This window comes from Heptranchias perlo, chromosome 10 (genome assembly GCF_035084215.1).
Source record: "Heptranchias perlo isolate sHepPer1 chromosome 10, sHepPer1.hap1, whole genome shotgun sequence".
NCBI classification, from domain to species: domain Eukaryota; kingdom Metazoa; phylum Chordata; class Chondrichthyes; order Hexanchiformes; family Hexanchidae; genus Heptranchias; species Heptranchias perlo.
In genome coordinates this window covers 42,398,335-42,414,226 of record NC_090334.1, presented here as the reverse complement: position 1 = coordinate 42,414,226, position 15,892 = coordinate 42,398,335, and the positions used below count along the sequence as shown (strand labels likewise).

The 15,892-nt window shown below is 41.4% G+C and overlaps 1 protein-coding gene across 3 annotated transcripts in view; it reads left to right on the top strand.

The window, feature by feature from the left end:
- Window positions 1-15,892, top strand: part of kiaa0586 (KIAA0586 ortholog) — a 419,966-nt gene that overhangs the window by 10,806 nt on the left and 393,268 nt on the right. For all 3 annotated transcript variants that reach the window (XM_067991527.1, XM_067991529.1, XM_067991528.1), the window contains 3 exons: window positions 2,639-2,705; window positions 13,032-13,212; window positions 15,300-15,530. In XM_067991527.1, the coding sequence (XP_067847628.1) occupies window positions 2,639-2,705; window positions 13,032-13,212; window positions 15,300-15,530 (479 nt within the window). The remainder of the gene's footprint in view (window positions 1-2,638; window positions 2,706-13,031; window positions 13,213-15,299; window positions 15,531-15,892) is intronic.

Below are 15,892 nucleotides of genomic sequence, written 5' to 3'. Positions count from 1 at the left end.
GATTGCGATGCACTCATTTTGCTTCCTGGTTTTCCACACGAACACCTACCCACCCGCTCAATTCCTGGCTCCATGCTAAAATCATGCCCATGATCTCTCAATGATTTACCATGTTTTAGTTTAAGAAGTGTCTCCCACTGCATGTATCCTCTTCCAATGAAGAGAGCAGTGTGGTCCAGACTGTGATTACTGTAAATGCTGCTCCATGATAAGTCCACAGGAAATGCAATTTCAAGGGAAGAGAGCAGATGATAGAATTCTTTGCTGCTTTTTCTGGTGAATTTTGTATTCGTCAAGGATGTCAGTGCAGGGAAGTGGAATACTTTTGTTGCCAATACCGATATCAATATCAAGGCTGAGATCAAACAAATTTCATATGAATCCTTTGCAACCAGCAGGAAAAAGGGACTTTGATCTCTTCTGCCTGTACTGGAATGAAATCCAGGCCCCAGAGGTGAAAGGTCAGTGTCCAACCATCATCTTTGGCATTTTATTTCATTGCAACAATTATTAAAGGATTTGATAGAATCGATAGAGAAAAACTATTTCCTCTGGTGGGGCAAGTCCAGAACAAGGGGACATAACCTTAAAATTAGAGCTAGGCCATTCAGGGGTGAAGTCAGGAAGCAAAAAGCTGTAAATCTGATATTGATTATGTAGCAGCATTTGATTAATTTTGAAATTACGAACAGGATTAGTCCATTCAGCCCCTTGAGCCTGTTCTGCCATTCAATTAGATCGTGGCTGATCTGTATCTTAACTCCATTTACCTGCCTTGATTCCATACTCCTTAATACCCTTGCCTAACAAAAATCTATCATTCTCAGTTTTGAAATTTTCAATTGACCTAGCTTCGGCTGCTTTTTGGGGATAGAGTTCCAGATTTCCACTACACTTTGTGTGAAGAATGCTTCCTGACTTAACCCCTGGACGGCCTAGCTCTAATTTTAAGGTTCTGGACTCCCCTATCAGAGGAAATAGTTTTTCTCTATCTATCCTCTCAAATCCTTTAATCATCTTAAACACCTCAATTAGATCACCCCTTAATCTTCTATACTCGAAGAAATACAGACCTCGTCTGTGCTCCTCCACAGTTCCTACCTTCTCACCATTTAGAAAATACTCTGACTCTATCTTTCTTAGGTCCAAAGTGGATGACCTCACACTTCCCCACACTGAACTCCATTTGCCACAGTTTTGCCCACTCACTTAATCTATCAATGTCCCTCTGCAACTTTCTGCTCCCATCTACACTACTTACTGTGTCACCTAACTTAGTGCCGTCAGCAAACTTGGATATAGGGCTCTCTATTCCTTCATCTAAGTCATTTGATAAATATAGTGAAAAGTTAAGGCCCCAGTACAGATCCTTGGGGGACACCACTAGTCACATCCTGCCAATTTGAGTACATACCTATTATCCCTCCTCTCTGCCTCCTAACCAGTTCCCTACCCATGTCAATAGGTTGCCTCCAATTCCATGTGCTTTCATTTTTGCTAACAGTCTTTTGTGCGGAGCCTTTTTGAATGCCTTTTTGAAGTCCATATAAATAACACCCATAAATGCTCCCTTATCTATCACATTAGGGACCTCCTCAAAAAATTCAACTTGGTTAGTTTGACATGACTTACCCTTTACAAATCCATGTTGGCTCTCTCTCTGATCAGTTCATATTTGTCCAAGAGCTCAGTTATTCTGTCCTTAATGACAGATTCTAGTAACTTCTTCACAACAAACGTTAGACTAATAGGCCTATAATTTCCTAGTTTCTCTCTCCCACCCATCTTAAATGATGGAACAACATTGGCAATTTTCCAATCTAAGGGGACAATTCCTGAATCAAGAGAGCTTTGGAAAACCATGACTAAAGCATCTGCAGTTTCGCACCTACTTCTTTTAATACCCTGGGGTGGAAACCATCAAGACCTGGAGATTTGTCAGTCTTCAGTCTCATTATTTTCTGCATTACCATTTTTTTTTTACTTGTATTAAATCTAGTAAGTTCCTCCCCTTGATTTATTTTTAGTTTTCCTCATATCTCTGGTACTTAATCCTCTCTCTACTGTGAAGACCAATACAAAGTAATCACTTAGCAAGTCTGCCTTCTCCTTATTTTCAATTACAGTATCATCTGCACCTGGAAGATTTAAAAAGTTAATATGGCCACATCATACATGTAAATCCAGATTGCTAATTCCTAATTTCACCTTGACTTTTTGGTTGGAGGCAAAGGTTGTTCTCTGCAGTGAAGGAAACAAATTGGAGTATGAATCGATCCAAGGTGCTGTCATGAACTTCTTATTGTGTGATTGCGGAGTTCTGATAGTAGGTCATCTCGCCACCCTCTTGGTTGGGAATGGTATGGGTTGGGAGTGGCAGGGACTAAACTTAAAGCATGAGAATAAAGAAAATACCTGTGAGGAAAATTTTCCTCAGTACCTTTCTTATCACAAGTATAAGGTTGGGGGTGGGGAGGGTGCTTTCACTACTCAAAAATCAAGATTAGTGGGCACAAACTTGGAAGTAAGAAGATGTTCCGTAGAAAGGTAGCTATGATTGTTTAGGATTAATTATGTTTCTGTGACTTGCTATGATAGCTTTGCATAAAAGTATAATTTGAATTCTCCTGTCTTGTAGGAAATGATATTTTGATTTCCCAATATATCGGAGGGCAGAAAGAAGCAATGAAAGCAATCGTCAAGCGGTAAGTTGTTATGTGACAATTTTAATATTTCTTGTCATACTGTTTCTGGGGGAAAGAAAGCAAAAATCAGTACATGCTTTCATCTTCAGCTAAATCACTGCTCAGTAATGTGTGTTCTACTTGCAGTTTGAGGAAAAATGATAAGTTACTTTTATGGGTCAAAGATAAATCACTTTTTTGTAAGCTATGGATGTGCTGGCTCAGAGTGTACTTCACTTTGCTATAGATAGATGTATTCAATTAATATCCTTTTTATTGGTTTACACAAATCAGATTTAACTTTTTTATTGAAGTCCATCTCCTTTTAAGTGAAAAAGTAGTGGATTAAGATAGCATGCATTGCATTTGTCGGTTTACAATATCCCTTTTTTTCCTGGCTCCATTGTGGATCTGTAGTGAGACTCATTGACGTGGTATTCCGGTTAGTTGGAGAATATGCTGTTTCATGATAATAGGAGCGTTACAGCATGAACACAATGAAATTTTTGGAGCAATTATAGCCATCAGCACAGAATGGAGGAAACTTTCCTCTGTGCATGGTGTATAGTAAAATTACAAATGTATTTTCTATGAACTTGTTTTATAATAATTGATCTCTAGCTTTGTACATGGACAAAAAAGTCTCTTCATAATCATCTCTTGATCTATAACATTTATATTTTTTCTGTGTCACTGTATTTTTCTTTATTCTACTCTTTCTCCCTCTTTGTATGGGTCTTGCACACTCTTTTCATTGTGTTGTTTGTATCTTTGTTTTTGTCCATCTCTCTTTGTCACTGTTCATCGTTCTTTTTGGAAATCTCCCCTTCTCTCTTTCTTGTCTCATCTCTGTGTGTCTGTCAATCTCTGGCTGTCAGACATGTTGGTTCACTGATGTACTCAGTTCTATCTTACCTTTGTTAATGATGGTATGCAGCAAGAATGTGCAAGACCCATATAAAATGATGTGGACTTGGATATGGGGCACATATGAAAAATTGTCGATGACATAACAATGGGGAGTGTGGTTAACTGTGAAGAACAATCGAAGTGACTTCAAGAGGAGGCATGCAGGCTAGTAGAATCGGCAGATAGATATTAGTTGAAATTTAATGTAGAGGAAAGTGAGATGATATATTGAGAACAACTACTTCTATTTATATAGCGCCTTTAATGTAGTAAAACGTCCCAATGCACTTCACAGGAGTGTTATCAAACAAAATTTGCCATCGAGCCACACAAGGAGATATTAGGACAATAAAAACAGAAAATGCTGGAAATACTCAGCATGTCAAGCAGCATCTGTGGACAAAGAAACAGAGTTATTGTTTCAGGTCGATGACCTTTTGTCAGAACTGGAAGAAGTTAAAGATTTAACAGTTTATAAATAAGTACAGAGCCGGGGGAAAGGTCGGAGGAGGGGGTGTGCAGGGGAGGAAAGGACAAAAGGGAAGGACTGTGATAGGGTGGAGGGCAGGCGTGATTAAATGCCAATAAGGATGATGGTGCAAGGCAACAGGGGTGGTAATGGGACAAGTTAAGAAACAAAAGATGGGCCCAGAGGAGCTGTAAATGGCAACAGCAGAACCATTACCAGCACCTGCTGTCCAAAAAAATGGGAACAGTGGTTATGATCTGAAGTTATTGAAATCGATGTTGAGTCCAGCAGGTTGTAAAATGACTAATCAAAAGATGAGGTGCTGCTCCTCGAGCTTCCGTTGAGCTTAATTGGAACAGTGTACGAGTCTGAAGGCAGAGAGGTCAGAGAATTAAAATGGCAAGCGACCAGAAGCTCAGGGTTACGCTTGTGGACTGAATGGAGGAGTTCAGCAAAGTGATCACCCATCTGCGTTTCGTCTCTCCACTGTAGAGGAGACTGTGTCGGAAGCAGCGAATACAGTATACTAAATTGAAACAAGTACAAGTAAATCGCTGTTTCACCTGGATGGAGTGATTGGGGCCCTGGACTGTGGGAAGGGAGGAGGTGAAAGGGAAGGTGTTGCGTCTCCTGTGCTTGCACAGAAGGTGCCGTGGGGAGGAGAATGGGTGATTGAAGATTGGACCAGAGTGTTGCGGAGGGAACGGTCCCTTTGGAATGCTGAAAGGGGAGGGGAAGTTGTGTTTGGTGGTGGGATCGCACTGGAGGTGGTGGAAATGGTGGAGGATGATCCATTGAATGTGGAGGTTGATGGAAGGTGAGGACAAGGGGAACCCTATTGTGGTTCTGGGATGGAAGAGGAAGGGGTGAGGACAGCAGTGCGAGAAATGAGACGGACACGGTCAAGAGTCCTGTCAACTATAGTGGGGGGGGTGGGAGGAGAAATCATTGGTAGAGGAAAATGGAAGACCTATTGGAAGCACTGGTGTGGAAGGGGGCATCGTCGGAACTGATGTGACGGAGAAATTGGGAGAATGGAATAGTCCTTACAGGAAGTGGGGTCAGAGGAAGTGTAATCGAGGTAGCTGTGGGAGTCAGTGGGGCTTATAGTAGATATTGCTTGACAGCCTATCCCCAGTACCGGCGTGCCATCAGCCACCTCAATTTCTCTACTCCCCTCACTCACTCTAACCTACCTCCGTTCTGTCAGGTCTAACCCTGACATTATCATTAAACCTGCTGACAAGGGTGGCGCTGTTGTTGTTTGGCAAACAGACCTCTGCCTTGCAGAGGCCGAACAAAAGACAGACAGACAGAGAGAGAGAGAAACATCCGAAAGGAAGAAAAAGACAGAGAATGACCCGTTGTATTAAACATATTATCACATGTTTAATACAACGGGTCATTCTCTGTCTTTTTCTTCCTTTCGGATGTTTCTCTCTCTCTCTCTGTCTGTCTGTCTTTTGTTCTGGCTGTTTGTGTATTCGGTGGTCCTGTAGGTATCATCACTCTGTCTGAACACTTTGATTGCCTTGACAACGGGCAGTTGGAAAGATTATCTGTAATCACCAGGTATTGTTCTCTGACTATAAATGCGGTAACCATCTTCAGCCAGAAGTGCCGAGTGGATGATCCATCTCAGCCTCCTCCCGATATCCCCACCATCACGGAAGCCAGTCTTCGGCCAATTCGATTCACTCCACGTGATATCAAGAAACGGCTGAGTGCACTGGATGCAGCAAAGGCTATGGGCCCCGACAACATCCCAGCTGTAGTGCTGAAGACTTGTGCTCCAGAACTAGCTGCGCCTCTAGCCAAGCTGTTCCAGTACAGCTACAACACTGGCATCTACCCGACAATGTGGAAAATTGCCCAGGTATGTCCTGTCCACAAAAAGCAGGACAAATCCAATCCGGCCAATTACCGCCCCATCAGTCTACTCTCAATCATCAGCAAAGTGATGGAAGGTGTCGTCGACAGTGCTATCAAGCGACACTTACTCACCAATAACCTGCTCACCGATGCTCAGTTTGGGTTCCGCCAGGACCACTCGGCTCCAGACCTCATTACAGCCTTGGTCCAAACATGGACAAAAGAGCTGAATTCCAGAGGTGAGGTGAGAGTGACTGCCCTTGACATCAAGGCAGCATTTGACCGAGTGTGGCACCAAGGAGCCCTAGTAAAATTGAAGTCCATGGGAATCAGGGGGAAAACTCTCCAGTGGCTGGAGTCATACCTGGCACAAAGGAAGATGGTAGTGGTTGTTGGAGGCCAATCATCTCAGCCCCAGGGCATTGCTGCAGGAGTTCCTCAGGGCAGTGTCCTTGGCCCAACCATCTTCAGCTGCTTCATCAATGACCTTCCCTCCATCATAAGGTCAGAAATGGGGATGTTCGCTGATGACTGCACAGTTTTCAGTTCCATTCGCAACCCCTCAGATAATGAAGCAGTCCAAGCCCGCATGCAGCAAGACCTGGACAACATCCAGGCTTGGGCTCATCAGTGGCAAGTAACATTCGCGCCAGATAAGTGCCAGGAAATGACCATCTCCAACGAGAGAGAGTCTAACCACCTCCCCTTGACATTCAACGGCATTACCATCGCCGAATCCCCCACCATCAACATCCTGGGGGTCACCATTGACCAGAAACTTAACTGGACCAGCCATATAAATACTGTGGCTACGAGAGCAGGTCAGAGGCTGGGTATTCTGCGGCGAGTGACTCACCTTCTGACTCCCCAAAGCCTTTCCACCATCTACAAGGCACAAGTCAGGAGTGTGATGGAATACTCTCCACTTGCCTGGATGAGTGCAGCTCCAACAACACTCAAGAAGCTCGACACCATCCAAGATAAAGCAGCCCGCTTGATTGGCACCCCATCCACCACCCTAAACATTCACTCCCTTCACCACCGGCACACTGTGGCTGCAGTGTGCACCATCCACAGGATGCACTGCAGCAACTCGCCAAGGCTTCTTCGACAGCACCTCCCAAACCCGCGACCTCTACCACCTAGAAGGACAAGAGCAGCAGGCGCATGGGAACAACACCACCTGCACGTTCCCCTCCAAGTCACACACCATCCCGACTTGGAAATATATCGCCGTTCCTTCATTATCGCTGGGTCAAAATCCTGGAACTCCCTTCCTAACAGCACTGTGGGAGAAAGGTTCAAGAAGGCGGCTCACCACCACCTTCTCGAGGGCAATTAGGGATGGGCAATAAATGCTGGCCTTGCCAGCGACGCCCACATCCCGTGAACGAAGAAAAAAAAAACCTTCCATGGAATCCCACACTCGCTCACCTGACGAAGGAGAAAGCCTTCGAAAGCTTGTGATTTTCAAATAAAACAGTTGGACTATAACCTGGTGTTGTAAGAGTCCTTACATTTATGTACACTAACTTTGTTTCCTGTCCATCAATCAACTTTCTTTCTATGTTGCTACATTTCCTCTTGTATCATGGGCCTAAATTTTTGCCTTTTATGAATCACCTTATTGAACACTGTCTGAAAATCTACGTACGCTACATCTACTGTATTTTCTTTATCCAATTGGTAATTTTTTTAAGAAATTCTATTTAATTTTTCAAATGCAACTTGCCTTTAACAAATTTGCGCTGCCTTAATTAACCCATGCATTTCTAAAGGCTCATCAATTTTATCTCAAATAATGGATTCTGAGTTTATCCATAACTGATGTTACACTAATTGGCCTATCGTTAGCCGTTTATTCCTCTCTCCCTCCTTAACTAATTTCCAGTCCCATAGCAAATTTATATATTTAAGAAGGTTTAACACAATTTTGGCTAGAGCCTCTGCTGTCTCCTCTCTGACTGACTTTAACAGTCTCGGGGAGCATGCAACCAGAGCCAGACTTATGCACCTTATGTTCTAAAGAAGAGGCCAAAAGCATTTTAGGCTTTATAAATAGAAGCACAGAGCTAAGTTGTTTTTTTTCCTCCCTTTCTTACCATTAACTCTGACAATTGTTTCATATTTTTCTCTGGTTCAAGAAAGCAGCGCAGGAAAGTGATTGGGGTAAGCATAACCAGATTGTGTCAGGAAGGGACAGAACGTACAAACAAAAGAGTGCACTAACAAATAGAGTCCTGGTAAGAAAAAATGGTAATAAGACAAATTAAAATGTTAATATGACTAAAAATGTTAAAAAAACAAATTTAAAGGCACTGTATCTGAATGCACGAAGCATTCGTAATAAGGTAGACAAATTAACAGCACAAATAGATGTAAACAGCTATGATATAATTGCAATTACAGAGATATGGCTGCAGGGTGACCAAGGCTGGGAGCTGAATATCCAAGGGTGTTCGATATTTAGGAAGGACAGGCAAAAAGGAAAAGGAGGTGGGGTGGCATTGTTAGTGAAGGATGAAATCAGAGCAATAGTGAGAAAGGATATTGGCTCAGAAAATCATGATGTAGAATCAGTCTGGGTGGAGTTAAGAAGCACCAAGGGGCAGAAAACACTGGTGGGAGTTGTCTATAGGCCTCCAAACAGTAGTGGTAATGTAGGGGATGGGATTAAACAGGCAATTAGAGATGCATGTAACAAGGGTACTGTCGAAATCATGGGTGACTTTAATCTACATATAAACTGGCTAAACCAAATTAGCAATAATACTGTGGAGGATGAATTCCTGGAGTGTGCACGAGATGGTTTTTTAGACCAGCACATTGAGGAGCCAACCACGGAACAGGCTATCCTCGATTGGGTATTGTGCAATGAGAAGGGGTTAATTAATAATCTTATTGTGCGGGGTCCTTTAGGGAAGAGTGACCATAACATGATAGAATTCTTCATTAAGATGGAAAGTGAAGTAGTACAATCCGAAACTAGGGTCCTAAATCTAAATAAAGGAAACTACGAAGGTATGAGGAGTGAGTTGGCTATGATAGATTGGGAAGCTTCATTAAAAGGCATGATGGTGAATAGGCAATGGCTAACATTTAAGGAACAAATGCATGAATTGCAACAGTTATACATTCCTTTCTGGCACAAAAACACAAGGAAAAGCGGCCCAACCATGGCTAACAAAAGAAATTAAGGATAATATTAGATCCAAAGAGGAGTCACATAAAGTTGCCAGAACAAGTAGCAAGCCTGAGGATTGGGAGCAGTTTCGAATTCAGCAAAAAATTGATTAAGAGGGGGAAAATAGAGTATGAGAGTAAACTTGCAAGGAGCATAAAAGTGGACTGTAAAAGCTTCTACAAGAATGTAAAAAGAAAGAGATTAGTGAAGACAAATGTAGGTCCCTTACAGTCAGAAACAGGAGAATTTATAATGGGGAACAAGGAAATGGCAGAGCAATTAAATAAATACTTTGATTCTGTCTTCACAGAAGAGGACACAAATAACTTCCCAGAAATGTTAGGGAACCAAGGGACTAGTGAGAAGGAGGAATTAAAGGAAATTAGTATTAGTAAAAAAATAGTGCTGGAGAAATTAATGGGACTGAAAGCCGATAAATCCCCAGGGCCTGATAATTTGCATCCCAGAGTACTAAAAGAGGTAGCCATGGAAATAGTGGATGCATTGGTTGTCATCTTCCAAAATTCTATAGATTATGGAACAGTTCCTGCAGATTGGAGGGTGGCAAATGTAACCCCACTATTTAAAAAAGGAGGGAGAGAGAAAACAGGGAACTACAGGCCGGTTAGCCTAACATCAGTAGTAGGGAAAATGCTTGAGTGGATTATAAAGGATGTGATAACAGGACACTTAGAAAATATCAACGGAATTAGACAAAGTCAACATGGATTTATGAAAGGAAAATCAAGTTTGACAAACCTACTGGAGTTTTTTGAGGATGTAACTGGTAGAATAGATGAAGGAGAACCAGTGGATGTGGTTTATTTAGATTTTCAGAAGGTCTTTGATAAAATCCCACATAAGAGGTTAGTGTGCAAAATTAAAGCACATGGGATTGGGAGTAATATACTGGCATGGATTGAAAATTGGTTAACAGAGGAAACAGAGAGTAGGAATAAATGGGTCTTTTTCGGGGTGGCAGGCAGTGACTAGTGGGGTACCGCAGGGATCAGTGCTTGGGCCCCAGCTATACACAACATATATCAATGAGTTGGATGAGGGAACCAAATGTAATATTTCCAAGTTTGCAGATGACACAAAACTACGTGAGATGTGAGGAGGATGCAAAGAGGCTTCAAGGCAATTTAGACAAGTTGAGTGAGTGGGCAAATACATGGCATGTGGATAAATGTGAAGTTATCCACTTCGGAAGGAAAAGCAGAAAGGCAGAGTATTATTAAAATGGTGATAGATTGGGAAATGTTGATGTACAAAGGGACCTGGGTGTCCTTGTACACCAGTCACTGAAAGCAACCATGCAGGTGCAGCAAGCAGTTAGGAAGGTAAATGGTATGTTGGCCTTCATTGCAAGAGGATTTGAGTACAGGAGCAAGGATGTCTTACTGCAGTTACTTGGGCCTTGGTGAGACCACACCTGGAGTATTGTGTGCAGTTTTCTTCACTCAGAGGGTGGTGAACCTGTGGAATTCTCTACCACAGAAGGCTGTCGAGGCCAAGTCACTGAATATATTTAAGAAGGAGCTAGATAGATTTCTAATCACAAAAGGCATCAAGGGGTATGGGGAGAGAGCAGGAATATGGTATTGAAATAGAGTATCAGCCATGATCATATTGAATGGTGGAGCAGACTCGAAGGGCCGAATGGCCTATTCCTGCTCCTGGTTTCTATGTTTGCCTCCAATTTACTAACGGTATTGGACGAAGCATTGGATACATTTTTTGACTGACATGGCTACGTTCCCTATTATGCTAATCAGGTGTTCTCTACATGTTAAACATATTCTTTGAGTTTGATATTCAAATAATTCCACCTCTAATCCCTCAACCCAGCTTTCAGACATCTAATGTCAATTAAGCACTTGATTTGGAAAGGTAAGTGTTCTTTTATCAGACTTGATTCTCTCTCTCCAAAAAGCTGAAGCTTGAGAGATCCACCTACATCTATTTCTTTCAATGTCTAGCTGGAACTATGGCTGCATTCCAGTCTTACTGATCTATGCCGAGTTAGTTGATCTCAGCCAAGATGGGAATGGGGACACTAAAGTTGGTCTCAGTAACACTGGATTGGAGGAAAGAGTCAACCAGAATTTCAGGAAGCCCTCTTTGGTGCAATCCCCCTCCTTGCCTCTTACCCTCGTGTGAATAGCCCTGTCAATACTCACTGTTACATGAAGGAATATTTTCACCTGTTAAAAGCAGAACTCTAGATCTAAAAGGTGCAGGGAATCCTCTGACTAACACTGTCTTTTGGGTGACAGGCTATTTTTTGTTATTTTCTCCCGTTTTCCCCAATTGGATTTCCTCGTGCCATCCCATGTCCACAACCAAATGGAAAGGCAACCCGCTCGCAGATCTTTGATAATGCTCTACAGAATCAAGGAGTATTCTTGCTGACTTTTCAACCCAAAAGTTTCTGGTTTCCACTCATCTGAACACTGTATTTAGTCTTGACACCCCGTATGCAGCACCACAGAAGATTGACTTTTTAATATATAAAAAAAACTTGCAAGAGAGCCAGTGAAGTTAGTACTAAACAGATTTTTTTCATTGTTAGCCAAGGATACAAGTACCAGTATCGGTAACAGCTTCAAGATGGTGCCTCACCACTTATTCGCTGCTGCACCATATGATCGCCATTGTGAATGTGATATTTTGTAGATCACAAATGTTACTAATGAATTTTTGGTACTGCCCATGGGTGTACATGGAAGGGCTGACACTGATTGGGTGCTTAGCCAAGGTTTTCTTCCCTGTAATAAAAAAAATTATGATGTGGAGATGCCGGTGATGGACTGGGGTGTACAAATGTAAGGAATCTTACAACACCAGGTTATAGTCCAACAGTTTTATTTGAAAATCACAAGCTTTTGGAGGCTTTCTCCTTCGTCAGGTGAGTGTCGGATTCCTTGAAAATTACCGCATATATAGTCAGAGAACAATGCCTGGTGATTGCAGATAATCTTTCCAACTGCCCGTTATCAAGGCAATCAAATGAATTGAATAGTGTTCAGACAGAGAAACATTAGATACCTAATTGATTACAATCAACTGATCATAAATGTGGAAAAAAGGAGTTTTTCTATCAATTTGGCATTGAAATCTGAGACTGCTGAATCCTAGAGGATTCGACTTTGTTTTTGACTTTTAAATACTACAAATACCTCCATTTTTATTTTGAAATGTCAGATTGACACTTATAATAAATGCAAATTGTTGTTGACCAAATTATTTTAAATAGCCTCTGCCAATTTGTGTTTATATTATAGAACTATCAAATTTGTGTTCATGGAAAAAATGCTACAGGTTTAAAATATCCTTCAAATAGAATTGCTGCATTAGATTATCAAAGGCTTTATCGAGTCTTTTTCAACTGAATGTAAATTGTGTGTTTCTGTTGTGAAAATACTGGAAATAGAATTTGCTGGTAATTAATCTTAGACTGTTTCTCATCTAAATCCGCACTAATGATCTTATTAGCCAGCCATTAATCCTCTTAGTTGACGGCCATTAGTCACTGTGGTGTAGAGAGCACAACAGTAAACTACCAAGTGGCACTGATTGCAAAACTTGTGTATTTCTGTATTATAAAAACCACTGGTCCCACTTCTTGTAATAATGCAAGTTGTTGTAGTTAACCAAATTATTTTAAATAGCCCTCTGCCAATTTGCGTTTTATATTGTGGAACAATATTTTTTTATATATAGCAGAAACACTTCCATTACGTGTGTGTATGTATCTCTATCTCTATCTCTGTCTCTATCTCAACATGTAATGGAAATGTTTATGCACTGTGAACATCATAAATAGACAGGAACGATTGATTAAAAAAGCAATTGGGTACGTTTCTGGGTTCTGTCTAACCCCAGTTGTAAATTTCCCCACCTTACACAGAAAGGTACAGAGTGGCCCCATAGGGAAAAACGTGAAAGTACAGCTTCTGCGCAAACGTTTTGTTGAAGATAAGGAGTCTGTTGCACAGGATGCCAGAGAGACCCACTATCACCTCAATTCTGCTAGAACTACAGCAGCTGCCACTGCAGCAGCCATTGCTGCTACTGTACCTCTTCTTAAGGTTGGTGATATCTGTATATGGTATGTTCATTAGATCTGGTGGATTGTCATTTTATCAGCGATAAGTCGCATGTTACAAATTGCAATAATATAATTCTGCTAAAATATGTCTTTGTATTTTTCTATGAAAACTATTATAAATGGCCAGTATTTAGCATTGCTGTTTTCATAGATCAAAAGTACATCTTGGCAACTGGCCAAATATAGCATTGATCATGACCTGTGGACAGGTTACTTTGCCCACCCAATAATGTTTGTTTGAGTTTTGTTATGATTGTAGCAATCTTTTTTTAAAAACCCTAGAAGGCTATGGACCATGTGCTGGAAAGTGGGATTAGGCTGGATAGCTCTTTTTCGGCCGGCACAGTCACAATGGGCCGAATGGCAGCCTCCTGTGCTGTAAATTTGTATGTTTCTATGATATGTAATTGTGTCTGAATCATTAAATATAAAATACAATAATAGTTGGCTGGCAGTAATTCTACAGCTGTTCTTATGGCATCCTGTTGTTGGAGTATCATAACCATTCCACTGAATTTTTGTTAGACCCTTTTCTTGATTAAATAAGGTTTTGTGGCATAACAGCACCATACTTTGGTGTTTCAATGCATTAGAACTGCTGCAGAATTACTCCCAGCTAACTATTGTTAAGTAGTAAGACTATGATCCCTATCAATAATTCCTAATATACTGAGTTCTTATGCTTTTGGAAGCTCAAACAGCTCTTTGACAACTAGCAACTGGTTACAGAACAGCATTGGCAGGTGTGCTTGCAGGTTACCTATCCAAACTTTCAGCCAGTATATGGGGCAAGAAGATCTAAATGATGAGTAAGAAGAAATAGAAAATAACCCAGCAAAAAAAAAAATTAAGTTTTAAACAGTGGACAGTTTGAGCACAGCAGACTATTGGAAGATTATATATGATATGAAGAGTTGTGTTGTTGGCACTTTTCATATTTTTTGCTGTGGACTACTGGGAAACATGGTGTTATATATAATAGCACACTATTTGGATATGTAATTTCAGAAATAGTAATTTGGGGAGTGGGGGGAGGGGAGAGATTTACTCCAATTTTCTCCTCTTAGCCCCTCTCACCTATTCTGAAGGCAGCAACTCATCTGTGAATAGTGGATTTCCTCTGGTGCGTAACTGATGACTGCTCTTTATTAATTAGTTTGGAAGGGAGATATGGCAGGCTGGTTAGCTTTGGAGATCATTACTACAACATCTGGCACTGTCCTCACTCATCATTCATACACACATGCTTTCAAGAGCAGTTCATGGATAGTGACCTGGAATGGGAGCCTGGTCAAAAGTTCTTCTGATGCCCCTGCCCACCACCTCCCCCCAATCCCACCACCATTTCCTCCAGCATTCATTCTCCTAGGCCAGGAGTACTGAGACCAAATGTAGTGTCCCACGCCTGTGGCAACTGAGCTCAGCTAACTCACCACCTTATCAGCTTCAAACATTGGACCTTTATAGCTGTGTGGCTTAGTATGACAACATTGTGTGTTTTACCATTTGAGCCACTGCAACACCTCCATTGAAGAGAGAGTGTAATTAGAGCATGACAAATTTACGTAGCATTTTCCATTATAAATGTTGACACAGAAATGTATAATGGAAAAAGTTGACAGGATGTGTATGGAAATCTAAGATTTTTAATATATTGTGGGTGCACTGAAAATCTGTTAACTAGCTAGCTCAGTTAGTAGAGCATGGGACTCTTAATCCCAGGGTTGTGGGTTTGAGCTTCACGTTGGGCGGTTGTTTACCACACTGACTGCAGCGGTTCAAGAAGAAGGCCCGCCATCACCTCAGGGCAGCTAGAGATGGGCAATAAATGCTGGCCTTGCCAGCGATGCCCGCATCCCAAGAATGAATTTTTAAAAATAAATTACACAAGTAAAATACAAATAGCAATCAAATGCAATGCAAATTATTTGACGGGTTTGATGAGACCACCATTGGAGAAATGGATGTAACATAGCCTGCATTGTGTTTGCTGATCTACATAATCAAATTTAAATTTTTGAGACAGCTGTTGTAGCTTTCAAGTTATTTGTAATTTATTATGTTTAGGCCCAGAGTGACCTCGAAGCTAAGATTGATACTGTGGCTGAATTGGTGACTAAGCTCCAGGAAATGGATCAACAAATGAAGCAGGTTGCAGAACAGCAAGCTCAGGCTCAGGATCCAGGGTCCAAAAAGCATCAAGAAAGAGTCAGAGAGCTGGAGACACAGCTGAGCACACTCTTGAATCAACGATTGAGCCATCTGGAGAAACTTCAGGAACAGCAACTAGAGCTTCAGGTATACCTGCAGTGTAAATTAATAGTTTATCCAACTAAAGTATTTTCTTAATTCAGCATTCTCCAGACATGATAGAAATAAAGCCTAATCTGACTTTTTTGGTGCTTACCACTCTGCAACGATTAGAAGGTTGTCTGATTCATGGCGCACTCCAGGATGTGAGCACATCTTGTAGACTGATGCAGCACTGCAGTTTTGAGGGAGTGCTGCATTACAGGAGAGCCTGTCTTTTGGATGAAACATTAAACTGTGGTCCTGTCTGCTTGTTCAGGTGGATGTAAAAAATCTCACTGTGTCTTTTCCAAGAGTTCTCTGTGTATCCTGGCCAATAGACATCCTTCAACCAACACCACCATTTGTGG